This window comes from Brassica oleracea, chromosome C7, assembly GCF_000695525.1.
Source record: "Brassica oleracea var. oleracea cultivar TO1000 chromosome C7, BOL, whole genome shotgun sequence".
Taxonomy (NCBI): Eukaryota; Viridiplantae; Streptophyta; class Magnoliopsida; order Brassicales; family Brassicaceae; genus Brassica; species Brassica oleracea.
Window position 1 is genome coordinate 48,141,250 of NC_027754.1, and position 24,271 is coordinate 48,165,520.

Consider the following 24,271-nt stretch of genomic DNA (forward strand, 5'->3'; position numbering starts at 1 on the left):
GAAAGTAACCCACCCAGAATCGTTAGCTTCTATGACTCTATGAACCATAAAAAATGTAGAATCAAAATCTTGGGTTTTTTAGCTCATTGTGGAGAGAAAGTGAGAGATACGTTGTGTTTAGTTCACAAGAATGGAAAAAGAAGAAGGGTAAATCGATTTTGGGAGCATTAAGAGCTTCAAATTGGTTGTTCATGGTGGTTGTGGTATTGATGACAATGGCAATCTTGTAATTACTTGAAGATGATGAGGGTGAGAGAGTAAAAATGTCATTTTCGAAGAAAAAAAGAAAAAAAAAATTGATGGCATTTTCGTAAATTATATGAACTTGTGGGGTGAATAGGGCAAAACAAATTTTCAAAAAAAAAAGAGGTTAGTTTTGTGTTTGACTTTAAGTTATAGGTCAATTCTGCAAAAAGCCATTTATTTAATTATATTATAAATATTTTGACGTAAAGTTGAATATAAAATTCAGATTTGATATTAAGATTTTTAAAATAAATACATTATTTAGATAGAAACATAAATACATAAATAAAATAATGAAAGCAACTTACCAAAAAAGCATTCAAAATAAGTACTTGAACTTAATTTGACAGAAACATAAATAAAATTCATTTTATATTTGAATGTTATTTAGTAAAATAATAAATGATTAATTTTATTATTAATAACCGTGATTTGGGTTCATCCCGTTAAGATACACGTAATTTAAAAAAAAATTAATATTATTAAGTAAAATAATAAATTATTAATTTTATTATTAAGTGACGTCAATTTATTTTAGTTGGTTTAGAAAAAGTTAAAACAAACATTACTTTTTATTATAGATCAAATATAGTTTGATAGGTTATATTTTTGTTTGAGAAAACACGACTTTAATATTTTTAATAACTAAGTTAATGTTCTATTTCTATAATTAAATAATTTATAGTCGAATTAGAATATTTAAAAATCAACTCATAGATGATAAGTTGTATGTCTTTGATCTGAATTTGAATGTAGTAGGTGATGTAGTAAAAAGAGTATATGATCATTTTGGTGAGATATTCACGGTATACAACAAAATCTAAACGTAATTATAGAAAAATCTAAACGTAATTATAGAATAGGAATATAGTAAATGATAGTAATATTTAGTTAATCACGGTATTATTTTTGAACACGTAATGGTACGTTTGTGAATCTTCAATGGTTCCTTTGAAATAATTTAATCAGTGTTAAAAAAAAGCAATTTAATGTTACAAATATTATAAAGATTTTGCGATGTATTTATCCTGCTAAATCGTGATTAGCAAGTATATTTTTTTTTTATTAATGCGATAGCTTTAACTTAGGAGCTTATTATGCTAAGTTAGTAATTACTCAATGATTTTAGGAATAGTTAGCTGATCTCTGTACATAAATCGCTACAAAATCTATAATAATTGATTTTTTTCTGAAAACTAAAAATTAAAATATATTTTGAATCCTGTTTTTTAACAATTAATATATACTAAACCGAATGGGTTGTGTTTTCAAAAAACCCGAATGGTTTCAAAATTGAATCTAATTCATGTAATATATGTAAACCGGTTTAGTGGTTCACAACAATTATATTACTAAAGTAATGGAATAGTCCTAGTTCGAAATGTTAATCAATTAGATTTTGGCACTTGATTTAACAAAAGTGGTTTACTTTCATTGTCAAAAAAAAACAATATTGGTTTACTAAATTATTTAAACCGATTGGATTTGTAGTCAAACGAAAATTGAATGTCATTTTATGGTTATAGAGATATTGAAGAGCAATTATTGGGTCAACCAAATGCCAATGGGCTTGCAGCTTGCCTTCATGACTGGGGAATTGAATTTTAAACTCAGTGGCATTCTATTGTAATTTTTTAGAAAAAATCAGGGTCAATTATTATTTGTACTTCACTTTTAATAGATTAGATATGTATATGCGTATATAATATATACATTTACATATATATACATATATATATATTAAGGACCTAAATACAAGTACTTGCAATAATGAATTAATGATGCACTTATGTCTTCACCTAACGGCGAGTAGTTGCATTGATGAAATTGAGTTTCAAAAAAAAAAAAGAGGAACATATTACATAGCCGCTTATTAAAAAAAATCTTACTGTTATATTTCCATTTTCCAATACACAATCGTAACATAGTACTTTCAAAAAGTTTTAAAACTCTAGTCAGATAGGACTTCAAACTTTCAATGGTTCCTACGGTTCTAGAGCTTCTCACCTAAAGTTCTTGTCAATCAACATTCCAACTTCTTCCTATAGGTGTATCAACGTCGTTTTCGATTATCAATTGTTCTTTCGAACAATAGCCATGAGATCAAAAGTGAAGCTTCCTTTTGGGTTTCTTCATTTCGCTGAGCATGACTCGCCATTCGATGGTTCTATCTTTAGTTGTTTTGTATTGTTTTCTGGCTTCTTTCTACCGTCGAGTATGTTTCTGGGATCTTTTGATTCAGTTGTAAACTCTCATGCTCTTTGAACTTTTAATATAAGTGGTGTTACAAAAAAAAAAAAAAAAAAAAAACTCTATACGTTGATTTTACATTTTCATTATAATAATTATTTTACGTTTTTAAGAAGAACAATGAAAAATATGAAGGATAATCTCGACTAGAGAAGATCATACGTAACTCTAGACTCTCAAAATCGAATAATACAAGTGACATTTGAAAAAAAAAACATATTGTATATTTTGGTTATCTGTCGGAACTAAACAAACTTTTTAATTATTATTATATTAAATATGTGGAAATATTTTATAGTTTTTGACTAAATATGACGAATAATATCACTGAGCTAAGTCAATTTTTTATATTTCATCGTTTTTTCTTCACTAATACACTAATACTTTAATAAAGTTTTGTTACCAATTTAATATTATCTAGATATTAAATTTAAAAATAACCTCCTTAAATGTATAGTAAATTACTAGAAAGGGGGAAATTGACGAAGCAAAGATTTAATGTTTATGATATATAAGTTGTAAACATTTTCAAACAAAATACTATTTACCAAGAAGCAGGAAAATTCCATAACCCAAGACCTCAAGGAACTTATATAAATCGTCTTGTTCAGTCATTTCTAATATATTTACCATAAAAGAAGAGGAAAAAAAAAAACACAATGAAGCCACCAACTTGCTCTTCCATATATCTCCTCTTCGTCCTCATACCAACGGTGATCTCTCACAACTACTCCGATGCTCTCAAAAAGTCAATTCTCTTCTTTGAAGGTCAACGCTCTGGCTATCTTCCTAGAGAACAGAGGATGACGTGGCGTCGTGACTCTGCACTCAACGACGGGCAGAACCTCAATGCTGACCTCGTTGGCGGTTACTACGACGCCGGCGACAACGTGAAGTTCCATTTTCCGATGGCGTTTTCGGCTACGATGCTAGCATGGAGCGCTGTCGACTTCGGAAGTTACATGTCCCCGGCAGATCTCCGGGAAAATCTTGTCGCTCTCCGGTGGGGAACCGATTATCTCCTTAAGACTGTTTCGCACCTTCGTAATCTGATCTTCGTTCACGTATGTGGCCGTAACATATTGTCACTTATTTAACCCAAAACAAACATATGTCTTTAATTTACATATGTGATATAGTTCGATGCATGACTTCTAACTAAAAGACCAATAAATAACGGTTGGTTTTGTCAAAGTTTCTTATATAAATTATTTTAGGTTTCTTCTGATTTTAGATGTTAGTCTCTTAATGCATTTTATATGTTTGTACCAATTATTACTTCGTTTATTTGTTTTATTTTGTCACAAATAAATACAAAAAAAAAAAACTAACTGTCATGTATTGATAAATTGATTATGTTTGTAACAATATTCTAGGTGGGTGAAGTAGAAAAGGATCACCAGTGCTGGCAGAGACCGGAGGATATGGGCACACCACGAACAGCTTATGCTGTCGAGACGCAGTACCCGGCCTCTGATTTAGCTGGAGAAATCACAGCTGCGTTTGCGGCCGCTTCAATCGCATTCAAACGATATGATCCTAGTTATGCTCAACGTTTGCTAAAAAATGCTTTAACAACTTTCAAGTACGCGAACTCACATCGAGGCTCTTATACCAATAATACATTGGTTAAACTTGCTGTTTGCCCGTTTTATTGTAGTGTCAACGGATATGGGGTATTATTATATTGCATTCTCTCGAATATCTTTACTTAAAATTAAATCGATCCAGATTGTTACTAATTATATTTATATCACCTTGTTAATTTGTTTTATATAGGACGAGTTATTATGGGGAGCTGCATGGCTGAGAAGGGCGACCAGTAAAGCTTCTTACATTAAATACTTAGTGGACAATCGCCATTCTTTAGGTGCAGATTTCAATTACTACGAGTTTGGATGGGATAACAAAGTTGGGGGCGTCAATGTTCTCGTTGCCAAGGTTATATCCAATTCATGATTGTACAGTAGCACAAAATTATACACAATAGATATGCTATAAGCAATTTGAATAAACTTGTTTTTGATATAGGAAGCATTTGAGAAGAATGTGCCAGAGATTGCACCGTATAGAGATACAGCGGAGCAAATGATGTGTGCATATTTTCCAGAAACCGCCGGTCCACACATGACTTACACACCTGGCGGTCTTCTTTACAAACCTGGCAGCAACATCCTCCAAAACACCGTGGCGTTGTCTTTTCTCCTCCTAACCTACGCCGGTTACCTCTCTAAATCGTCTCAACAACTCCATTGTGGTAGTGTCAAGATCCATCCAGAGTCTCTCCGTCACTTGGCCAAACGACAGGTCCTTAGTTGATTAATATACATACTGCATTACAAAAATAGTTGGGTTTGAGAAGTTTACGATCGATTTTAATTTTGAACCCTATTAGAGCATTTCCAATGAAACTCTATAGTTTACTCTAATTGAAAAATAGTGTTCTATTGGAGATGGTGTTAGACTATATATATATTTTGATAGTAGTGAATATAGTGATTATATATATATATACGACTTTTTTGGTCTAGGTGGATTACATTTTGGGAGATAATCCAATGAAAATGTCTTACATGATCGGGTACGGTAACCATTATCCGCGAAAGATCCACCACCGTGGCGCATCCTCGCCGTCTATCGCAACCCATCCCAAAGCCATCAAATGTTTAGAAGGGTGGAATATATTTGCATCACCCAAACCGGACCCCAACATATTAGTAGGTGCGGTGGTCGGCGGGTCTAATGTAGATGATAAATTCGTTGGAGGACGGAAGAATGCTAGTGAGACGGAACCGACGACTTACATCAACGCACCTTTTGTTGGTCTTTTGGCTTATTTTAATGCCAACAAAAAAATTAGTATGATTGGTCGTCTGTCATTTGTCAAACAAAAACAGATTGTTTATATTAGGGCTTGAATGTGCATGTACTTATTACTGATATCATACAATGAAATACAAAAAAAGATTAAGGGATATTTAGTCGTGTTTTGCTTATACATTGTGAGCTTGAAATATGAGGCGTTTCAGTAAATATGATCAGCAAGATTTGGGGTATTAAAAAGAAAAGATTTGGGGTATTAGTTTCATTTCATTTAAAAACTATATGGACCTCATGATTTTTTCTTCCCCAATCAAATCACCTGTTTTGTAAATCCATGAGCTGCAACCACTATATTTTATTAAAAATATATATGAAGCGTTTCTTTTTTGAGCTCCACATCATGAGAACATGAGCATAGACTAGTAAGTGGTAATACAAGAAGAGACGTAAAATTCAAAAAAACAAAAATTATACATACTTAAAAAAAAGTTATACATTAATTATTACCTGATAACCGTCGGCGATTTCCGGTTGAAACTGAGAGCTGAGAGATTTCCGGCCGACGGCAAGGCTCTTCGAGCCACCGTCGGTCCGGTTGTGGGGTTCTATTTGTTTTTAGTAGTTTGTTTTTGTTCGGAGTTTCTAGATCTCATCGGGTTTCGGCGGCGCACTTCTCTTCGGTGGTCGTCCGACTTGTTTCTGGGAAGGGGTGGCTTCTTCAGCACCTTCTTTGCCGGCTTTGGTTACCGGGAGGCGGTGGCTCCTTCAGCATCGCTATCGCCGGCTTCTGCTTCCGGGAGGCGGTGGCTTCCTCAGCATCGCTGGCGCCGGCTTTCGCCTAGGGTTTTCTCTCACTTCGATCTACGAATTTGAGCCTCATCTGATTCTTTGCCTCTCGATCTGAATCTGTTGCCGCATGTATGTCGAAGATGATGAATCGATTGTAGGCATTTTATATCCTTTGATAATTCGTAGATCCGTCTGGTTTGTTTGAATCTTTAGATGCGTTTGGTGGATTCGAGTTTTTCGAAGGTTTGGTTGAATGGCTTCGTCCCGGATTCGACTCTGCTGTCAACGGTGTGCCGTTGAGTCTTCGTGGCGCTGTCTCTGGTACCGGAAGAAGAAGGGAGGCGTGCGTTTTCGCGTGGATCGAGCGGCGCCTCGCCTGCTAGGGTTTCGGTTGGGTTTGGGCTTTGGGCCCATTTGTTTTAGTTTTATGTATGCCTTTTGTTTTTGGGCCTCTTTATGTTGTAATGTTTGGGCTGTGTCCCTTTTGGATTTCATCCTAATAATAAACTTCAGTTGGCAAAAAAAAAAAATATAATTATTACCTGATATATATAAATTATGGTCCACAGTGCTATGCTACATATTAAATTTAAAGGTTTTATACATATTGTTCTACATGCTAACTTCAAAAACATATTTTTTTCTTTTCACAATCGTGTCATGAACGAATCTTTACTTTTACTCATTCGATTATTTTCTGTATAAGCAAACAAAAAAAACAAGCAAACACGTAAAGACGGACGGGTATATGGCATAAAAGGAGCAGCGACTCCGTGGCATTTTCTTGATTGTGAGTAATACAAGATTACGGTCCACGTGGCGGAGTGTAATTGGCAAGGTTACATGAACCTCAGATAACTGATCTAGTGAGAAATATAAATCCAAAAGAGGGAGAGGGAGGTTACTCCTCCTCAGAGATAAGGTGGTGTGTGTCATCATAAGCTCATTCACTGTGCGTCTCTCAAACAAACCAAAGGCAGAGAGAAGAGAAAAGAGATAACATTTAACAAAAGATGGCATCAACCTCACTCCTCAAGGCATCTCCGGTGTTGGACAAATCTGAGTGGGTCAAGGGCCAAAGTGTTCTCTTCCGTCAGCCTTCCTCCGCCGCAGTCGTCCTACGCAACCGTGCCACCTCCATTACCGTCCGCGCCGCTTCTTCCTACGCCGATGAGCTCGTTAAGACAGCGGTTAGTACTCCTCCACACACATATTCTCTTCTTTGCCACGTGTCTTATATGCATGATTCATAAAGGTTCCTTTGCTCGTTTTCACCTTTTGAATTGGAATGTCTAATTAACTATAATCATTTTCTGTTTTCACCTTTTAGATTTTATTTGGTTCGATTCTGTTATTTTTATTTATTTTATCATTTAGATTTTCACTTTCCAATTTAAGTTTGGATTTAGATTATAGCACACAATAATGAGAGCTAAAATATGATTCATAATTTTATTAGTTCGGTTTTGATTTTAGTTCATGTTCGTTACTGTATTAAAAAAAACTAGTTAAATAACTCGAATAACAATATAGTTTGATCATACAACGTGATAGTTGCGAAAAAGGAAAATAAGCAATTTGATATGATTTGTTTTTGGTGTTGGAACAGAAAACAATTGCGTCTCCTGGACGAGGAATCTTGGCGATGGACGAGTCGAACGCGACATGCGGGAAGCGTTTGGACTCGATAGGGCTAGAGAACACTGAGGCAAACCGTCAAGCATACCGGACGCTGCTTGTCTCTGCACCAGGTCTCGGACAGTACATCTCCGGTGCAATCCTGTTCGAGGAGACTCTGTATCAGTCTACCACCGAAGGCAAGAAAATGGTCGACGTCCTCGTCGAGCAAAACATTGTTCCCGGTATCAAAGTTGACAAGGTATAACCAAAATGCATACTATTATATATATATATATATATAGGTTATAATACCAAACGTGGTTCTTGCTTTGAAGAATCTAAATGAGTTGTATCTATGGAACTAGGGTCTGGTGCCACTTGTTGGATCTAACAATGAGTCATGGTGCCAAGGACTCGACGGTCTATCCTCTCGGACCGCTGCTTACTACCAACAGGGTGCTCGTTTCGCCAAATGGTAGTACTCTCTCTTCCTACCCAAAATGTTTTCTCTCGGGTTGAATTTGTTATTGACTTTTGTCTTGATGGTTTGATTTAGGCGTACTGTGGTGAGCATTCCCAACGGTCCGTCTGCTCTCGCTGTGAAAGAAGCTGCTTGGGGCCTTGCTCGATACGCTGCCATTTCACAAGTAAACACACACATTGCTTCTCCTTCAAGAAACAGGTTAAATTGGATTCTCTTTAGATGATATTTCACACTCGGATTGTGTGTATCTTTTCAGGACAGTGGATTGGTTCCAATAGTGGAGCCAGAGATCTTGTTGGACGGAGAACACGACATTGACAGGACTTACGAAGTAGCAGAGAAGGTTTGGGCTGAGGTTTTCTTTTACCTTGCTCAGAACAATGTCATGTTTGAAGGTATCCTCCTGAAGCCGAGCATGGTGACTCCAGGAGCCGAGTCTAAAGACAGAGCTACTCCTGAACAAGTTGCCTCCTACACCCTTAAGCTCCTCCGCAACAGAATCCCTCCTGCCGTCCCCGGAATCATGGCAAGCTTTAAATGAGTTTTTTTTTTTAATGAGGAAAACCTAGATCTTGGTTGTTTGAGGTGAAAGTTAAGTTTTATGTGTTTTTTTTCTGCAGTTCTTGTCGGGAGGACAGTCTGAGTTGGAGGCAACGTTGAACCTGAACGCCATGAACCAGGCACCAAACCCGTGGCACGTGTCCTTCTCCTACGCACGTGCTCTTCAGAACACTTGCCTGAAAACCTGGGGAGGCAGAGCTGAGAACGTGAACGCAGCTCAGACCACTCTCTTGACTCGAGCCAAGGCCAATTCGTTGGCTCAGCTCGGAAAATACACCGGAGAAGGTGAGTCTGAAGAGGCTAAGGAGGGTATGTTCGTCAAAGGCTACACCTACTGAAGACAACAATGTTGCTGTTAAAGGAGACGAAGCAAGTGTTTTAACTACATTTGTTTTTGAGTATGGTTGTTATTATCATGTCAAATCACTTATTTTCTCTGCTGAATTTGCATTACCTACTCCTTTTAATAAGTTTTTTATATATTGAAGTTATCTATCTTTGATCATTTACAATTGAAAATTATTCTCTAGAAATAGTCCACGTTATGATTGAGATCCACTTCGCCACCTCTCCATACTATACGTTCATTACACTGACTAGACACTCATTTCTAAAAATGTTACCATGGTTGCTTACATAATTGGTTGTTTGCACGGCTCGGTCATGTTTATTAGGGTTCTTAGCGTAATATAGGCCTGGGCATAATATCCGTAACCCGAAATCTGAACCGAACCCGAATTGAAAAACTCGATCCGTATCCGGTCCGAAATGTAAAAAATATCCGAATGGATCTTGTAAGGTGGTATAAAACATGATACATCATGAATTGAAGGATCACTTTAGCTGGGTGTTGGATATGATCCGTGAAGGCAAATGACACTTCTGGAACTGAAATGGATTGAAAGGATCGTCAAGAAATGCGGAATGGCTCTTGATATACCCACGATCTAAGGCTGCCTAGCGGAATATAATAACCGTCTCTTAACTTTTAACTAAAAAAAACTAAGAACCAACTATTAAATAAGAGTTTTAAGAGACGGTTCTTAGTTTTTATTAGTTAAAGTTAAGAGACGGTTTTTATATTAAGCTAATAACCCCATCTTAAAAACCTCCCAATGAAGATGGCCTAAGTCTAAACCACAAAATGCATCATCAATTATAAAATAATAAAGTAATTTATCCCAAAGAAAAAGAAAGAAAGTTACAAACTTCAATTAGACTATCAAAGTTATGTGTCCCTTTTTTTTAACAAAGTTATGCGTCCCTTATTTATAAAAAAAAAATCTTATGTGTCCCTTATTTATAAAAAAAAAAATCAAAAGTAATATAATTTTGAGATTTTTTTTTGAAAGACTTGTATACGAACGATGGACCTTTGCATACGAATGGGTTTTATTCCATTCCTGGCCTAAGTTCTGTGCACTTTTCCTTATAGACAGGGTTTGTGAATATATTTTTTTGGAAAGGATTTTTATTAAAAAAAAAATAGAAAGAAATTGTTCAGAATTTCAGGTAGGTTAGCTTATACATTCGAGTGAGCTCTTTCCTGTAAACTAAGAGATAATGCACAAACAAAGACAACAAGCCTTTCTTCTTTCTTCAACAATAAAAACATGGGCTTACACCAGACCCTGCATAACAATAATCGGAATTAAAAAGAAGAAAAGAAAACATGAGCTTCCCATTTCTATAAACAGATTATCAGTGTCACCTTTATCACTTCTCAGGCTCTCGTTTAAAGGGTACAACACCTGGAGTCTCGTGATTGTTCGTGTTATGTACATCGATACCCTGCTCATTTTAGAAACAAAAACAAATTCACAACACAAGAAAATGATTATACATTGGGAGAAATTAATAGTACATGGTTATTTGATGATGCTCTCTGAGGGTTAGAGTTGAGATCAATCATTTCGTCATCAGTAGTCTTGCCATTAGCTTCACCGTTGGCACTTGCAGAGACTCTTTGGTTTTGCAAGTTGTCTCTCGTATTGTTTGGTTTAGGCTTGTCGTCCCCTGGAAACTACATGAAGAAGAAGAAGATGACCATTCTATAAAGAAACTGATTGTGTTTGTTTAGCGGGAGAGAAACTTAAAACATATATAAAAAAGAAGTTAAATTGAAAAACCTCAATTCTCTGTCTGAGCAAAAGAAAGCGGCCGTGTGTTCGCTTGCCACCAACATGAACTACCATGTCACACTGCAGACAAAGCGAACTACCATCTATCTCACAGTAAAAGAAGGCTGCCGAGTAGAAACAAAAAAAAATTAAGAAAATCGAATGTGGCAAATTCAATGAAAAAATAGATCATGATACCAGGTGCATTTTCGCAAATATCGCAGCAAGGGGCATTGCTTGGTTCAGCTAAACCTACACGTACATGCCGACTAGCTAGCTTATTGCACATATGAACCTGTAAACATAACAGAGTAAAAGATTAGTCGCGAATTTTGATTAGTATGTTTGTTTCTCCACAAGTAGAGTAGTAATGCTAAATGCAAAACTTTGGAAACAAAAAAAAAAACAGCAAATACTTGGAATCACTATGGTAATAAATAAAACATGAATTCATCTCACCATTCTACTTGAAAAGCAATTTGATTAACAAAGCAAATCTAAGCACAAAAAAAAAGTTGCATACTTTAATCACTCGTTGAGACGAGAGTCTTATTATATAAATAAAAAAGTCTGAACCAATTGAGCAAATCCCAGCTTAACAAAGACTCGATTTTTCTATCAGTAGAGAGAGATACAACAAAAAAGGGGCTTTACTTTTTCATCACAGGCGCGGCAAAGGGCAGCTTCATCGGCGGCGCAGAAGACGATAGCAGCTGCGTTCTCGCACGCATCACACAAAATCCTCATCCTTTTTTAGCCTTCAATCTTTAAAAGAAAAAGAGTCTGTTTCTTTTTTTCTCTCACTCTAATGAATCCACACCCTTCAATACAATACAGAACCCAGACTGCAACTGACTAAGTAGAAATCTGATTAATTAAGAACCTTGTGTAGATTAAGGGTTGGTAATGGTATCAATCAATCAAGGAATAAGATGAAGATGAAGAAAGAAAAAGATTATTTATTATGCCTCTTTCACTCCTTTTAAAATCTTTTCTACGATGGAGGAGAGACGAATCAAATCCCACGCGCCTACACCGTTATATCTTTACTCGCTCTTTAATCACTGTTTACTACTCCTCTCGACTCATTATAAAAATAAATAGTAAGCCCGCCTAACTTCTTAACAACAAATGTTCGTTAGCACAAAATAGTGGTAATAGTATTTTTGAATGGATATAGTATATGTCTTTCAATTTTTAATACTAATGAAATTCCATTTAAAAGACAGAGATAATGATGTCGACTATAGCTAGACGCGGACCCTAATCGTTAACACAGAAGACTAGTCTTGCAAGGTCATTGATGTGTCTCCCTTCATCAAACTCCTCCTCGTGTTTCCTTCTTTTTAGGTCTCTCTCTCTCTCTCTCATATTGCCATTCATTATTATTATTATTACGTGAATGATGGATATTTGATCTCAACTTGTGTTAAAAGGTAACGGTGGTGCAATATATTTACGACTTGTGGCTAATTTCTTTAACAAGTTTATAAAATACAAAAAAATGAGAGCCACAAGAGGAAATGAAAAAAAAAAGGACAAGAAGGTGGGTGGGCCAGATGTCACCAGCCATTTTGAAAAATTGGTGGTCGAGAAGTAGTTGAAAGCAACTCTCATAACTCTTCTTGTGGTCTTCCTTTAAAGTTCTCCTTTTACCTATATTCGGATTTGGCTTTGATCTATTAATAGTTATGTTAGATTTGCTTCAGATTTTTTTCTCACTTCTTTATCAATTTTTTCCCCCAGTGAATCTCCATAATATATCGATTTTTATGTTCTTAGGTTTACATCGACGCATTCAATTGGTATATACAAAAAGGCCTCACGGTAATTGCGATTTGCGAACATCGTTATATAAACTACTGATGCAAAGGAACTTGAAAATAACCGAACAACTAATGTATCCGAAACGGATTCGGATAATAGTACCCAAACTAACCATATTATCCGATTCGTTTCGGGTATTTTGTATCCAAACTATCCAAATGTATCAAAAATAACCAAAAATACTCATTAGATACAATTTTGTTTTAGTATTTCTATCCAAACATAATATTTTATCCGAAAATACCCAAAAGTATTGAGAATAACTAATACATTTAATTTTTAATTTTAATTTTAATTATTAAAATTATTATACATAAAATTATAAATAATATTTATAAATATATATTTACATTTCAGATATTTTTGGATACTCATTCGGTTTTCGGTTCGGATCGGGTTGGATACCGGTTCTTCAGATAAATTAATTTAGGATCCATTCGGTTATTTACCCCGGGTTCGATCAGGTTCGGAATCATGATTTTCGGATCGGTTTCTTCGGTTGCGGATATCTCGCCCAACCTTAAATAAAAGATAAGTAAGCCCAATTTTAGTAACGGACAAATTCCAGATAAGTAAGCTCATTATAACATTAGTGGGTAGTCTTGGCCGAACAGAAATGTCACTGGATAGATGGGCTTTGCGCATAAAAGTAGAGAGGCCCACATGATGGTAAGGTGTTTAAGCTATCCCAATAAAATTTTAAGGGCAAATCAATCATTAAGTAGTCACCCCTAAGCTAAATGACATGCTGTTGGTGCAATTGACATTTTCGCTGCGTTTTTTGCACTAACGTGGAAGTCCCTCTCATATACCTTAAGCGCGCATTTACAATTACAAATACAAGACTATGAAACGTGTCCTAGAATATATGCATTTGGGAGAGTGAGAAGGAGGTGTGGCTATGACTTGGTGTGTTGTCTGACCACTTTTTCGATTAAACAATGTAAAGATTGGTAAAAACGTGGCTTAGTCTTTCTTGGAAGCGTAATGGGTGACCATATATATATTACAGAAAAGGTCGGTTAACCACCTCCTAAGTGAACTGTCACGTATAAACCTCTACTATTATAATAACAAGCAAAGTCTTCTCTTCTTATCTCGTGTGTTTGTTTGATTGAATGATTCCAGTTCATTTTATTCTCTCTTTCAGCAGAACAACTTGTAGCTTTTCCTTTTACATATAGCCCATCTTTCATGTTTTAATCTCTTAGTTTTGGTTTGGGTGAAGATCTCTCACAGGTATAAATTTTGCCAATTATTTAAGGACCCTTTTGGTCTCTTCTCAAAAGTATTCTGCTGTATTTGAACTTCTTTAAGTACAGACTCCAATCTTCAGAGGTCTAAAGTTTGAACTGTTTCAGGAAAACAAGGCTTTGCTGAAGAAAGGTAACCTTGCCATGTCACATGCCTCAAAATGTGATTGTGCGATAACAATGAGGAAGAAAGATGTTCAGATACAAAAGGTTTGTGACTCAGAAATGGCTTTCATTATTTGATTTCCCTTTCAGAGGTATGACATTGGATGGGTTTTCTAACTGTGGGGTTTTAGGGTTGATAATACTAATGAAGGATTTAATATGTGATTGCAGATGGAAAAGAAGATGGCAAAGTTGAGAAAGCAGAGGGATATTGCTGAGTCCAGGCTTGAAGATTTCATGAGAATGATTGAACACCATCATCAGGCTTTAAAGGTATCTATCTCTTGGCTCTTCCCCACACATTAAGCTACGTACGTTAGGATTCTAAACGGCATTTCAGCTAAAATGTGCTTGCTTCTGTTTGAAAGTCTGGAACTCCCTACTTTGGCAACCACACAGACAAGTGGAAGGATGATGGTTCAGTATCAGACACATCAGGCGTGGTCAATTTATTAGACACAAGGAGTTTCATATCTGACGATGATGATGATGATGATGATGATATCAATGAAGAGCTGCCTATGCGTTCACAAGATCCATCAGATGAATACTGTAGAGAAGTCCAGTGCATTGAGATTGAGGAAACAGCCACAGTCTTTAGGAATAACAACCACGAAGACGAGAAAGAAGAAACTAAAAACGTTGTAGGCCACAGTGAGGATCATGCTAATGATGAAACGAGTGTAGTCCAAAACGTGAACCACAGAGATACCATGCAAGGGGCAGAAAGACAAGAGATTGTGTTTCCTGAGTTAGAGTTGGGTTCTAGTGTGTTGAGGAGTGATTCTATGTCTTCTTCTTACGGGAGCAATTCCACTGGCATCCCAACGCCATTGGGAGAAGAAGGAGGTATCTCTACCTTCCAGACTTTCGTTGATGGGCTTAAGGAGATGTCTAAGCGTCATCAAGAGGTAACTTCATAAACATATATAAATAAATACTAATCGATTTATTCTTACGATTTATTTTCAATTTTTTGGTTTTCATTTTAGGTCTCTAATGCTGAGGCTTCTAGTAAAATGGAAAGGGACCTTGGTGTGGACGGGGACTTTGAGAGAAAGCGGCAAGAGATTCTGGAGCTATGGCAAAGCTGTAACGTCTCTTTAGTGCGTCGAACATACTTTCACTTGCTCTTGAAAGGAGATGAGGCTGATTCAGTCTACATTGGAGTTGAGCTCAGAAGACTTTTGTTTATTAAAGATCGCTTCTCTCAGGGAAAACAAGCCTCGGATGGAGGAGAAACCTTAACATTGTCTTCAAGGTTAGATACTTCTTTTGGCATTTTGTTGGTTGTTGCTGTTTTGTTTAAAGGGACTATTCTTTTATTTTTGCGGTTTTGGTAAAGCCTGAAGGCGCTTCACAAGGAGAGAAAGATGCTGAGCAAGCTTGTGAGGAAAAGGTTTTCAGAAGAAGAGATGACAAGAATCTATCACAAGTTTGGGATTGCGGTTAACTCCAAGCGCAGGCGTTTACAACTTGTGAACAAGCTGTGGAGCAATCCCAAGGACATGACTCAGGTTGCGGAAAGTGCAGATGTTGTATCCAAGCTTGTGAAGTTAACTGAACAAGGCAAAACCATGAAGGAGATGTTTGGTCTGGCTTCCACTCCTCCTCCTTTCTTGACAGCTCAGAAAGCGCATGGTTGGAAAAAAAGCTTGCCTCCACTTTTCTAACCATCTGTGTTTTTTTGGCACTGACATTATTATACTCTTGTGTTTCTTGTAGCAGTGTGTATGTCTTCTTCGTGTCCTTTCTTTTTCATTTGTTTGTCTTTTGATTTTGAAGGTGCCAGCCAACATTGTTTTACAGTCAAATGGAATCTGTTGATTTTGAAGGAGCATGCATACCTATTCGTTTGAATGTCCCACCATCTAATGAAATTTGTTGACCAAAGTTACACTCAAATTAAGAAAAAAAAAGTTACAGTCAAATTTCTGTTATGGAAAACCTCATTAGATAATATGGGAGATCTATTGACTATTTGTATTTATATATATGTGGTTAGCTCTCTTAAATGTGGCTATAAGTAATGTTTAGTTGCTTACAATTTATTTATTTGTTTCAAGAGTGGTTAGAAGTTTCTTACTGAAGTAGGCAACATTCTAAAAGTCTAGAACTATGAGTTGGTGAATACAGAACAATAAGTAGTTGTCCTCGTTTATCTCTGGAACATATGCATTTTAGAGATAAAGAGAGACATGTGTTTTTTGTTTTTGTTTTGTTGGGTATTTTTCGATTAAAAACAATGTTTTAGACTGATAAAACGTGACTTTAGTCTTCAAGCATAGTTAGAGGGTGACCATAACAGAAAGTAAACTGTATTTTGTAATAAACAAAGAAAGTCTTCTCTTATTTCTTGTGTTTGGTTCATTGAATGCCTTCAGTTTTTTTCTTTCTTTCTCTTTAAGCACAACAAAATAAGGCTTTTCTTTTTATTTTGTAAGGCATGTTTCATGTTTTAATCACTGAGTTTTGCCGATTATTTATGCTCTTGTTTTGGTTACCAAAAATAAGGGCCCCCATCTGGTGTTTATCTCAAAAGTATTCTGGTTACACACTGAAATCAAAACCAATGGTGATCATCATATACTAGCACTTGCTGAAGAAGATGGAAAAGACACACATGTATGTCGACCGAGAAGAGAAGATACTGGTTATGGTGAGATTGAGGCCCCTAAACAAGAAAGAGATTGCAGCTAAAGAAGCTACGGATTGGGAATGTATCAATGATACCACCATCTTGTACAGAAACACCTTGCGCCAAGGCTCAAATATTCCATCTGCATATTCATTTGGTAACTAGAACAATAGCCTACTCTCTCTCTCTCTCTCTCTCTCTCTCTCTCTCTCTCTCTCTCTTACTTGTTCTACAAACAAAGAGGTAGCAGCATCACAGCCGTTTATATGAACTTAAATATAACCTGACCTTTCATCTGTTATGTTGACTGAAATAACCATTTCGTGTTCATTTTTTTGGGGGTGATAAGATAGAGTATACGGAGGTGAATGTCCCACCAGGCAAGTTTACGAGGATGGAACCAAGGAAATCGCACTATCGGTTGTCAAAGGAATCAATTGTGAGCTTCATTGTTTTGCCGATGCATGCACACATCTGTGAAGTGTGAACCCATATGCTCAGTTCTTGAAATGACTGGTGCAGGTAGTATTTTCGCATACGGCCAGACGAGTAGTGGAAAGACATACACCATGACTGCTATTACTGAATTTGCTGTGGCTGACATTTTTGACTATATTTTTCAGGTAAATGCATCAGTTTATTTTATTTTTTCGTATTAACCAAGATATTTGTTGCGCCAATAATACTAACTGGATATGGATGCTGTCTGTAGCATGAAGAAAGGGCCTTTTCAGTGAAATTTTCAGCTATAGAGATCTACAATGAGACCATACGTGATCTGCTTAGCTCTGATGGTACATCCCTGAGGCTACGAGATGATCCTGAGGTAATATTGAATGTTCATTATTCTTTAGGGTACTGAACAGAACGCTTTTTTAGTTTGTAAACTTATCAGATTCTCCTTGTTCTTTCTCATAGAAAGGGACAGTGGTTGAAAAAGCCAGAGAGGAAACTCTGCGAGACTGGAACCATTTCAAGGAGCTTCTATCTGTTTGTGCAGGTTTTAAAACTCAAAAAAAAAAAATCACTTTGTTATTAATCAAGATACTATGAAAGTAGCCATATGACTTGAAAAAAAAAAAACGATGTTGTCTGAAAAGTGAACTTACATGGTGTCTTAGCAGCACAGCGTAAGATTGGTGAAACATCGTTGAATGAGAGAAGCTCCAGATCTCATCAAATTATCAAACTGGTTAAACTCCTATCTATCACTGGATTTAAGCTACAAAATATTCTCTCTCTCTCTCTCTCTCTCTCTCTCTCTCTTACTTAGCTTGGCCCTTAACTGTATTGTTAATTTTATAGACAGTTGAAAGTTGTGCATGTGAGTTGTTAGGCAAAGACAACTCCACCACCCTCATGGCTAGTGTGGTATGTTAAAAGCTATACAACACCTTCTTTTACGTGGGATCGATCCTGAGGTCATGTACATCTTCCTTTTGTGTGGGCATGCAGAGTTTCATAGATCTGGCGGGAAGCGAGCGTGCATCACAGACGATGTCAAGACTCAAGGAAGGCTGCCATATCAATCAAAGTTTGCTTGCTCTTGGAACTGTTATCCGTAAACTGAGGTTTGTAATACAAATACAATCCTTTCTTAATACATTGTTCTCTTTCGCATACTTATTATTAATGATCTCAAACCACTGGGTGGTGATCTATCTAGTAAGGGAAGACAAGGAGGGCACATCTGCACTCTGAGCCCCGCGAGGAGTCACGTAGAGCTGACCAAGAACACTCTCTCGTTTGCCTCCTGTGCAAAGGAAGTTACCACAAAGGCGCACATCAACGTTGTCATGTCAGACAAGGCTCTTCTGAAGCAACTACAATGTGAGCTTGCGAGGCTTGAGACCGAGCTCAGAAACGCTACCTCAAACTGTGACTGTGCGATGAAGAAAGATATTCAGATACAAAAGGTTTGGTTTTGTAACTGTGTGATGGGTTAATTATAACTTCATGAAAATGAAGGTTCAATGTGACTGCAGATGGAAAAACAGATTGAAGAGTTGAGAATACAGAGGGATCTTGCTCAGGCCTCAAAGGATATTGCTTCTGTTCGGCCTCACTCTGACGATGATGTTCTGCCTATGCGTTCAGAAGATCCATCAGATGGATATTACAGAGAAGTCCAATGCATTGAGATCGAGGAATCAGCTACAGATTATGATAATAACAACCACAAAGAGGAGAGAGCAGCAGAACCAAAAAACGTTTTAAGCCGTTGTGATAACGGTAATGGTGAAACGAGTGTAGGCCAAAACGTGAAGTTGAGAAGGCTGAACCACATAGCTACCGCTCCAAGCAAGAGCACTCCACCTGGACCAGAGAGACATGAGATTGTGTTGCCTGATTTAGAGAATGATTCTTCTATGTCTTCTTCTTGTGGGAGCAGTTCCACAGGGGTTCAGAGCATTCCCTTGAGAGAAGAGGGAGGTATCACGAGCATCCGTACTTTCTTTAATGATCTTCAGGAGATGGCAGATCTTCATGGCGCCCAGGTAATGTTCCCAATAACATATTCTAAATGGATTCTTCTTGGATCATGTTTTCAAGTTTTTGTTTTCATTTTAGGTCTCTAATGCTGAGGCTTCTGGTACAATGGGGAGGGACCTTGGTGTGGACGAGGATTTTGAGATGCAGCGGAAAGAGATTCAGGTGCTATGGCAAACCTGTAACGTCTCTTTGGTGCATAGAACATACTTCTACTTGCTCTTCAAAGGAGATGATGATGCTGATTCAATCTACATTGGAGTTGAGCTAAGAAGACTTTTGTTTATTAAAGACCGTTTCTCTAAGGGACACCAAGCCTCGGAAGGAGGAGAATCCTTAACATTGGCTTCAAGGTTAGAATATGTTTTTGGTGAGCGTTTGAGCATTTGTTTGGTTGTTTCAGTTTTGTTTAATGGTTTTGGTAAAGCCGGAAGGCGCTTCACAGGGAGAGAAAGATGCTGAGCAAGCTTGTGAGTAAAAGGTTTTCAGAGGAAGAGAGGACAAGAATCTATCACAAGTTTGGAATATCGGTTAACACCAAACGCAGACGCTTACAACTTGTGAATGAGCTGTGGAGCAATCCTAAAGACATGACTCATGTTGCGGAAAGCGCAGATGTTGTATCCAAGCTTGTGAGCTTCACTGAACAAAGCAGAGTCATGAAGGAGATGTTTGGTCTGGCCTTCACGCCTCCTTCCTTCTTACAGCTCAGAAATAGCATAGTTGGAGAAAAGCATGCCTTCACTTTTCTAACCATCTGTTTTCGGCATTGACATTATTAATACTTTTCGGTTTCTTGTAGGCTAGCTGTGTGTATATCTTCTTTTATGTCTTCTCTTTTTCCTTTTTTTTTGATTTTGAAGGAGTCAACGTTGTGTAATTGATGTATCTATCAGTCAATATTAGTATCCGTAAATTATGTTGTTATAGAAAAATAACTTAAAATTAACATGTAAACACAATCTAAAACGGAAACATCTAATGAAATCTGTTGACCAATTTTACAGTCAAATAAAAAAAAGTTAACAGTCAAGCTTCTGTTATGGAAAAACCCATTACATAACATGGATATTTATTTGTATATATATACGAGGTTAGTTCTCTTCACAAAGCAATTGCTTACAAGTTTTTTCCCAACATTTTTCATAAAACAGAAAACAAATAATGGCAGCAAAGAAGTTCTCATTTCTTCAATTACCCTTCTTAGTGGTGTTTGCTCTCATCCTTTTGCCTATGATTTCAGGTGACGTATCTATTTGTTTAACGTTTGATTGTCTCGAACGTCCCAAAATTTCATTTTGTATACTTAAATTGGTGATTTTGGTATGTAAATGTATTGATAATGTGTGTTTATGTAACAATTAGGACAATATTACAAATGTAACAAGGACGGGTGTACAAACACATTGGTGTGCGATGCAAAATGCAAGTCTATGGGGTTCCCCAAAGGAGGGGTTTGTCGAGCATATAGTTATGGCGGTGCTTGTTGCTGCGAATGCAGTTCTAAAGCATGTCAACATCCTTTCATATCCAATCTTCATTTTTATATGATTACATAAACAAATACTTGAATTTTACAATAAACTATTTACGTCTGTCTCATCCAAACAGTATTAAAAAGTTCATCTCTTCTACCTGATCATGTCTTAGCGATTTTCATTCACCATATGTTGTCAAAGTTGGTGTGAAAATAAACCCCAAATAAGCATTGAATCACTCGGTATAAGATTCAGTAGAACTCATAAGCACACAAGAACACATCATGATGATGAGGATTAGATTCAGTGAATTCACAAATGTAAAATAGGCCCACCAGACACAAACATTGACACGTCTGAGAAACACATCCCAAGGGAGGTTTTAAAGCACACATTCATACAAGCACCAAGAGACTACTATACTAGTATCCTTTTTGTATACACAAGAAAGAAGAACATCAGAGCAGAACAGCTACAGGTACACAATCCATAATGCGAAAGTTGCCACCCAGCACAACCTCACACCACTCAACTGTACCCCAAATCTCTCCTCCTTGGCGTCTCTCTACGGCAATCTCAGCACACCAGATCTCTTCCGTCTGCATGAAGAGAACCATTTTCCCACCTCCATAACTAGCGGCTTTCGACCATGAACAGCCCCGAGGCAATAGACCTTCCAAACCTTTAACAACTCCCCAAGATCTGAGCTTAGGATCATAAGCTCTCAAACACTTGCCACGAACGTCATAGTAATACAAGACATCGTCTATGACACAGGAACCCAACCACTCCTTGGAGTGCAGAACCTCATCTCCCACGAAATAATCTGTACTGGTAACGGGATCGTAAACGAAGCTATTGTAGCAAGTCCTCATGTAAATCTTACCTCCCATCGCCACACTACTAAACCACACTTTGCCTTGCTCCCAATCTGGCCTCGACTTCAGCTTCCAAACCTCCGTCTCTGTATCAAACACCATCATCGTTCTCGACCTAGACTTCATCGGCGAGTGACCATTTGCTCCTCCGATCACATAAATCTTGCCGTCGATGACCTGCGCGACGGAGCCAGCGACCGCCTTGGGCATGTCGGCGAGAGGCTGAGCCGTGTGAGATCGACAGTCGATGAGCGAGACACTCGAGGTGATGCTCCAATCTTGAAATCCGCCCATCACGAAGATGTTAGAGCCAACGGCGACGTAGCTTCCTTGCAGAGGCATCGGAGGGAGCGAGGGGATATGCACCAGTCGATGATCACTCGCTCCGCCGCCGGAGGCTCCTTCTCCGTTAGGTTTGATGCAGAGAGTGAACCAGTGGATGTCAGAGGTCTGATCCTTGGAGATGGCGACGTAGATGCATTGCTCCGTGCGCCCCAAGACGGATCGTCTCGCGTAAAGCTCCGGGGAAGCGACGAGCGATCGGAAACGCCTGGAGACTTGGGAGAGAGTCGGGTAATAGGATCGAGAGACGCGCGCTACGATGTCGACGAAGATTTCTTCCGGGAGGGAAGAGATCGGAGACGGCGGTTGCTTCTTCTGCGCCCTAATTTCGGAAGAAGACATCTCTCGATTGATACTCGAAGTATCATACAATCGGCCAAAGCTCCAATAAAACCCTAGCTTTTTCAGGATGCTGATCATCTATATTTTATATGTGTGATCGGACTTTGGCTTGTAGGGGAAGGAAATCGAGAGTTTCTGAAACGCTTTTCGATTCAGTTTCTCTGATAGACGGTTTCGACGCTTGTCATCACTGTATACGGTCGGTGTTGTGGACTAACTAATATGGGCCTGGGCTCCAGATTTCAATACATGTGCTCACACACGTTAACTGAAGAGAAGAGTTTTATAAAGAAATCAAATTGAGTTTTCTATGATTTTATTAGACTGACAAAAATATATAAATAAGAGTGAATATTACAAACATAACACAAGGGTGGTTTTTGTTTCGTGCAGACAGTACGTTTTTAACAAGTAGCAAAACCACTGGGGGGCCCTCTACTAACCTGAGAAATAATATAAGACGAGCGAAAAAAGCAAAGAAAGAATCAACGCAGAATCCAAGAAGAACCGCAGTATCTTTTCTCACTCGGCTCTGGATTGACCAGCTCGAGAGGACAAGATGATACCGACGATGAGACCGTAGAGAGCCAGAGCTTCAGCGAAAATGAGGATAAGAATCATACCAACGAAAAGCTTTGGCTGTTGAGCATTGGCCCTGGCCATCAAAACAAAGCTGCTTAGCAAAGTGAGACATCTCACATAAGCTATGAACTATCAAAGAGAGAAGGCCATACAAGTCGTGAATCTGGAAAGGATGGGATGTAACATGATTACCTAACACCAGCATCACCAACAATACCAATGGCCATTCCAGCAGAAAGACCAGCAAGTCCACAAGCGAGACCAGAAGAGAGATGGGCATATCCGTCGAAGAGGTAGTAAGATTTAGCCTTGGGGTTAATACCGGTACTGATGATAACAGCAATAATCAAACCATAGATCCCCAAGACCCCAGCCATAACAACGGGGACAATAGACTTCATCCCCAACTCTGGTCTCATAACACCCATAGATGCCACTCCGACACCACTCTTGGCAGTCCCATATGCAGCTCCCATGCCTAGTCAAAACAGTAATTGACAAAGGATGAAAGAAAGTCAGCCAATTTGATGGGTAACTGAGTAAATCTATTATTCCCAGCCACGGCAATGAGCAATATGAATTTTACAAAACTAAGCAAATCAGATCACAAGAATCTGATCCAATGCCTAAACCAGAATCCGAGAAAGAAACAGATAGTCATTGAATATAGCTAAGTCAAATCAAAATCCAAGGGGAAAAAGAAGAGGAATAGGCAGATCGGTTAACTTTATCGGGCCGCTCCACAACGAAAACTTCGAGAGAGATATCCAAAGCGCAAAGATGAGACAAAAAAAAAAAAATAATAAAAAGAGAAGAGAATGGAATGTACAGGAGAAGACGAGGGCTGCGGCAGCGCCAAGGAAGCCGAAGAAAGGAGCTGTCTCATCGCCACTGAACGTTGACATTTCCGACGATTCTCGATCTTAGTGATGACGCTCAGGAATCTGGAATCTGGAATCTGGAATCTGATCTTCCTCCTCTTCTCTCAGATTGAATTACGATTGGTGACGATGATATATTTACAAAACCCAGCGAAGAAGAAGCCCACACGTCGGGTCGGGATCTGAAGATGGGCTTCATTCATTATTCGGCCCACGTTGTAGACAGACGATAATAACCTTTCCTTCTTGTATCTGTTTAGAAACTGCTAAAAGGGTATATCTGTCAATTAAGTGTGGAGCTATCTTCTTCTTCCCCCTCCTCCTCCTTGGGCTCTCCCGAGATCTTTCTCGATTTGCCTTTACTCGTTTCTCCTGCGAAATCCGTAAGCTTTCGATCCGTTTTCTTACTATTTATTTTTCAGGCTTGTTACGTACTGCTTGATGATTGAGATCGAACACATTATAGGGTTCGAATTTGATTTCCCCCCCCCCCCCAACTTTT

The 24,271-nt window shown here is 37.9% G+C and overlaps 8 protein-coding genes across 10 annotated transcripts in view; 5 read left to right on the forward strand and 3 right to left on the reverse strand.

Moving 5' to 3' along the window:
* Positions 1-3,155: 3,155 nt before the first annotated feature.
* LOC106303488 (endoglucanase 22-like) lies at positions 3,156-6,491 on the forward strand. The gene is made up of 6 exons (XM_013739744.1): positions 3,156-3,560; positions 3,873-4,172; positions 4,276-4,437; positions 4,528-4,803; positions 5,028-5,355; positions 6,295-6,491. Exons 1-6 carry the CDS (start codon positions 3,156-3,158, stop codon positions 6,489-6,491), a joined length of 1,668 nt encoding a protein of 555 aa, XP_013595198.1.
* Positions 6,492-7,006: 515 nt separating this feature from the next.
* On the forward strand, positions 7,007-9,278 carry LOC106306452 (probable fructose-bisphosphate aldolase 2, chloroplastic). The gene is made up of 6 exons (XM_013743079.1): positions 7,007-7,298; positions 7,718-7,987; positions 8,094-8,203; positions 8,285-8,375; positions 8,469-8,738; positions 8,833-9,278. The coding sequence occupies exons 1-6, from the start codon at positions 7,122-7,124 to the stop codon at positions 9,109-9,111; spliced, it is 1,197 nt and encodes a 398-aa protein (XP_013598533.1). The 5' UTR covers positions 7,007-7,121; the 3' UTR covers positions 9,112-9,278.
* Positions 9,279-10,248: 970 nt separating this feature from the next.
* On the reverse strand, positions 10,249-12,168 carry LOC106304025 (B-box zinc finger protein 19-like). The gene is made up of 6 exons (XM_013740403.1): positions 11,548-12,168; positions 11,092-11,188; positions 10,903-11,018; positions 10,638-10,796; positions 10,485-10,564; positions 10,249-10,404 (listed from the first exon to the last, which is right to left on the reverse strand). The coding sequence occupies exons 1-5, from the start codon at positions 11,638-11,640 to the stop codon at positions 10,490-10,492; spliced, it is 540 nt and encodes a 179-aa protein (XP_013595857.1). The 5' UTR covers positions 11,641-12,168; the 3' UTR covers positions 10,249-10,404; positions 10,485-10,489.
* A 1,702-nt stretch (positions 12,169-13,870) lies between these two features.
* On the forward strand, positions 13,871-15,929 carry LOC106304992. The gene is made up of 6 exons (XM_013741370.1): positions 13,871-13,959; positions 14,082-14,183; positions 14,310-14,411; positions 14,507-15,049; positions 15,131-15,399; positions 15,484-15,929. The coding sequence occupies exons 2-6, from the start codon at positions 14,118-14,120 to the stop codon at positions 15,809-15,811; spliced, it is 1,308 nt and encodes a 435-aa protein (XP_013596824.1). The 5' UTR covers positions 13,871-13,959; positions 14,082-14,117; the 3' UTR covers positions 15,812-15,929.
* An 817-nt stretch (positions 15,930-16,746) lies between these two features.
* Positions 16,747-20,068, forward strand: LOC106303490 (kinesin-like protein NACK1). The gene is given in 13 exon segments (XM_013739745.1): positions 16,747-16,933; positions 17,126-17,215; positions 17,299-17,399; positions 17,489-17,602; positions 17,695-17,776; positions 17,901-17,968; positions 18,082-18,147; positions 18,232-18,347; positions 18,443-18,692; positions 18,762-19,274; positions 19,348-19,619; positions 19,694-19,965; positions 19,968-20,068. Coding segments are annotated over 13 exon segments (2,232 nt in total).
* A 948-nt stretch (positions 20,069-21,016) lies between these two features.
* Positions 21,017-22,530, reverse strand: LOC106306095 (F-box/kelch-repeat protein At4g38940). Its single transcript, XM_013742564.1, has one exon. The coding sequence runs from the start codon at positions 22,382-22,384 to the stop codon at positions 21,203-21,205; it is 1,182 nt and encodes a 393-aa protein (XP_013598018.1). The 5' UTR covers positions 22,385-22,530; the 3' UTR covers positions 21,017-21,202.
* Positions 22,531-22,575: 45 nt separating this feature from the next.
* On the reverse strand, positions 22,576-23,926 carry LOC106306098 (V-type proton ATPase subunit c1-like). The gene is made up of 3 exons (XM_013742568.1): positions 23,718-23,926; positions 23,081-23,366; positions 22,576-22,961 (listed from the first exon to the last, which is right to left on the reverse strand). The coding sequence occupies exons 1-3, from the start codon at positions 23,791-23,793 to the stop codon at positions 22,829-22,831; spliced, it is 495 nt and encodes a 164-aa protein (XP_013598022.1). The 5' UTR covers positions 23,794-23,926; the 3' UTR covers positions 22,576-22,828.
* Positions 23,927-24,041: 115 nt separating this feature from the next.
* LOC106306096 (protein BASIC PENTACYSTEINE5-like) overlaps positions 24,042-24,271 on the forward strand; it is a 1,876-nt gene continuing 1,646 nt past the window's right edge. For 2 of the 3 annotated variants that reach the window (XM_013742567.1, XM_013742565.1), the window contains exon 1: positions 24,042-24,152. The gene's annotated coding sequence lies outside the window, so the exon portion shown is untranslated. The remainder of the gene's footprint in view (positions 24,153-24,271) is intronic. The other variant, XM_013742566.1, reaches the window with a different exon arrangement.